The following is a 1,186-nucleotide window of genomic DNA, read 5'->3' as shown; positions in this document are numbered from 1 at the left end:
TTTAGTTCAGGCTGCCCACCTGCCTTCTTCCCTCTACTCCAGCAAGGCCTCCTGAACCCCACTGAGTTCCTGAGGCTGAGATCAGATGAGGTATCTTGACATTCTACTTCCTGCCCATCTCTGCCAGGGGCTCCCAGAGACCGGTCACTTTGAGGCACCCTGGGGTGCTATCCAGGCCACAGGCTGCTGGTGTCATAGGCTCCCAAAGCCCTCCTAAGTCTGAGTCCGACGGGGCTCAGAACGGCTTGCAGGGAACAGTATAGCGTCTACTTAGAATGACAAGGCCTTCTTGGGAAAAATGCATAGCACTTACTTGTGACTTAACTTCCACGTCATACACCAGGCTGTCCCACAGACCATGGAACTCCACTGTCAACACAGAACAAGGTGTGATTTTAGAGGTGTGAGCATCAGTCACATCCCGTGTACCAGTTTGCACCTGGGCTCCTAGCAGCCCTGATGTGGTCAGACAATATCTGATTATGAGAAGTTACAAGTGTTAAGTTTTTCTTAAAAGCTTAATTTTCTTAAAATTAAAGACACAAAATAAACGTCAGTCGCATGTGACTGAGAAAAGACAGTAAAAAACCACGTCAGAGAATGGTTCCTCTGTCGTGTTCTCATGCACAGCTGTCTCTTAAGGAGCTGTCCTCGTAAACAAGCAATGACACTGACCCCCATCCGTCTGCCTCCACAGCGTGAGCGCTCAGCAGTGCAGGGTGGGAGCAAAGACCCCGACATGTTAACCCCAGGACCGGCTGCTGGCACGCAGGCAGGCTCCACGGAGGACATCAGCACGAGCCAGGGGAGGAGCCAGCAGAACCGCCAGCACTCGTAGCCAGACAGGCTGAGGACAGGCCCCAGGGCAGGGCTCTGACAGAGGAAGTCTGTGTCGTCTCCATTTCACAGGAGATGGAACGCTCTGAAACCCTGAAGCACGAACAAACCAGCAAGCACGCCCTGCTGCGTTGGCATGTCCAGGGCACGTGCAGCCCCTCTGCCCAACTCACCAGCACACTGCGCCCCACCCTGTACCTGCAGGCAGAACCCAGTGGTTTGCCGCAATGATGTTTTCTGTCTCTTCCTCCAGGTTTTCACTGCTGGGGCCGTCTTCATTCAGCTGGAAGATGTGCAGTGCAACTGTGCAGGTACTCAGATCGATGGGCTGCAGAAAGAGGAGGACGTC

General features: G+C 53.7%; 1 protein-coding gene across 1 annotated transcript in view; it reads right to left on the bottom strand.

The window, feature by feature from the left end:
* Positions 1-1,186, bottom strand: part of TRIP13 (thyroid hormone receptor interactor 13) — a 21,056-nt gene that overhangs the window by 15,085 nt on the left and 4,785 nt on the right. Inside the window, exons 2-3 of the mRNA XM_012556639.2 lie at positions 1,036-1,165; positions 315-369 (exon numbers count right to left, since the gene is read on the bottom strand). Of these exons, the coding sequence (XP_012412093.1) occupies positions 315-369; positions 1,036-1,165 (185 nt within the window). The remainder of the gene's footprint in view (positions 1-314; positions 370-1,035; positions 1,166-1,186) is intronic.

Source organism: Trichechus manatus, unplaced genomic scaffold (assembly GCF_000243295.1).
Source record: "Trichechus manatus latirostris isolate Lorelei unplaced genomic scaffold, TriManLat1.0 scaffold00072, whole genome shotgun sequence".
NCBI lineage: Eukaryota > Metazoa > Chordata > Mammalia > Sirenia > Trichechidae > Trichechus > Trichechus manatus.
The sequence above is the reverse complement of the archived record's forward strand: the minus strand, read 5'-3'. Positions and strand labels throughout refer to the sequence as shown.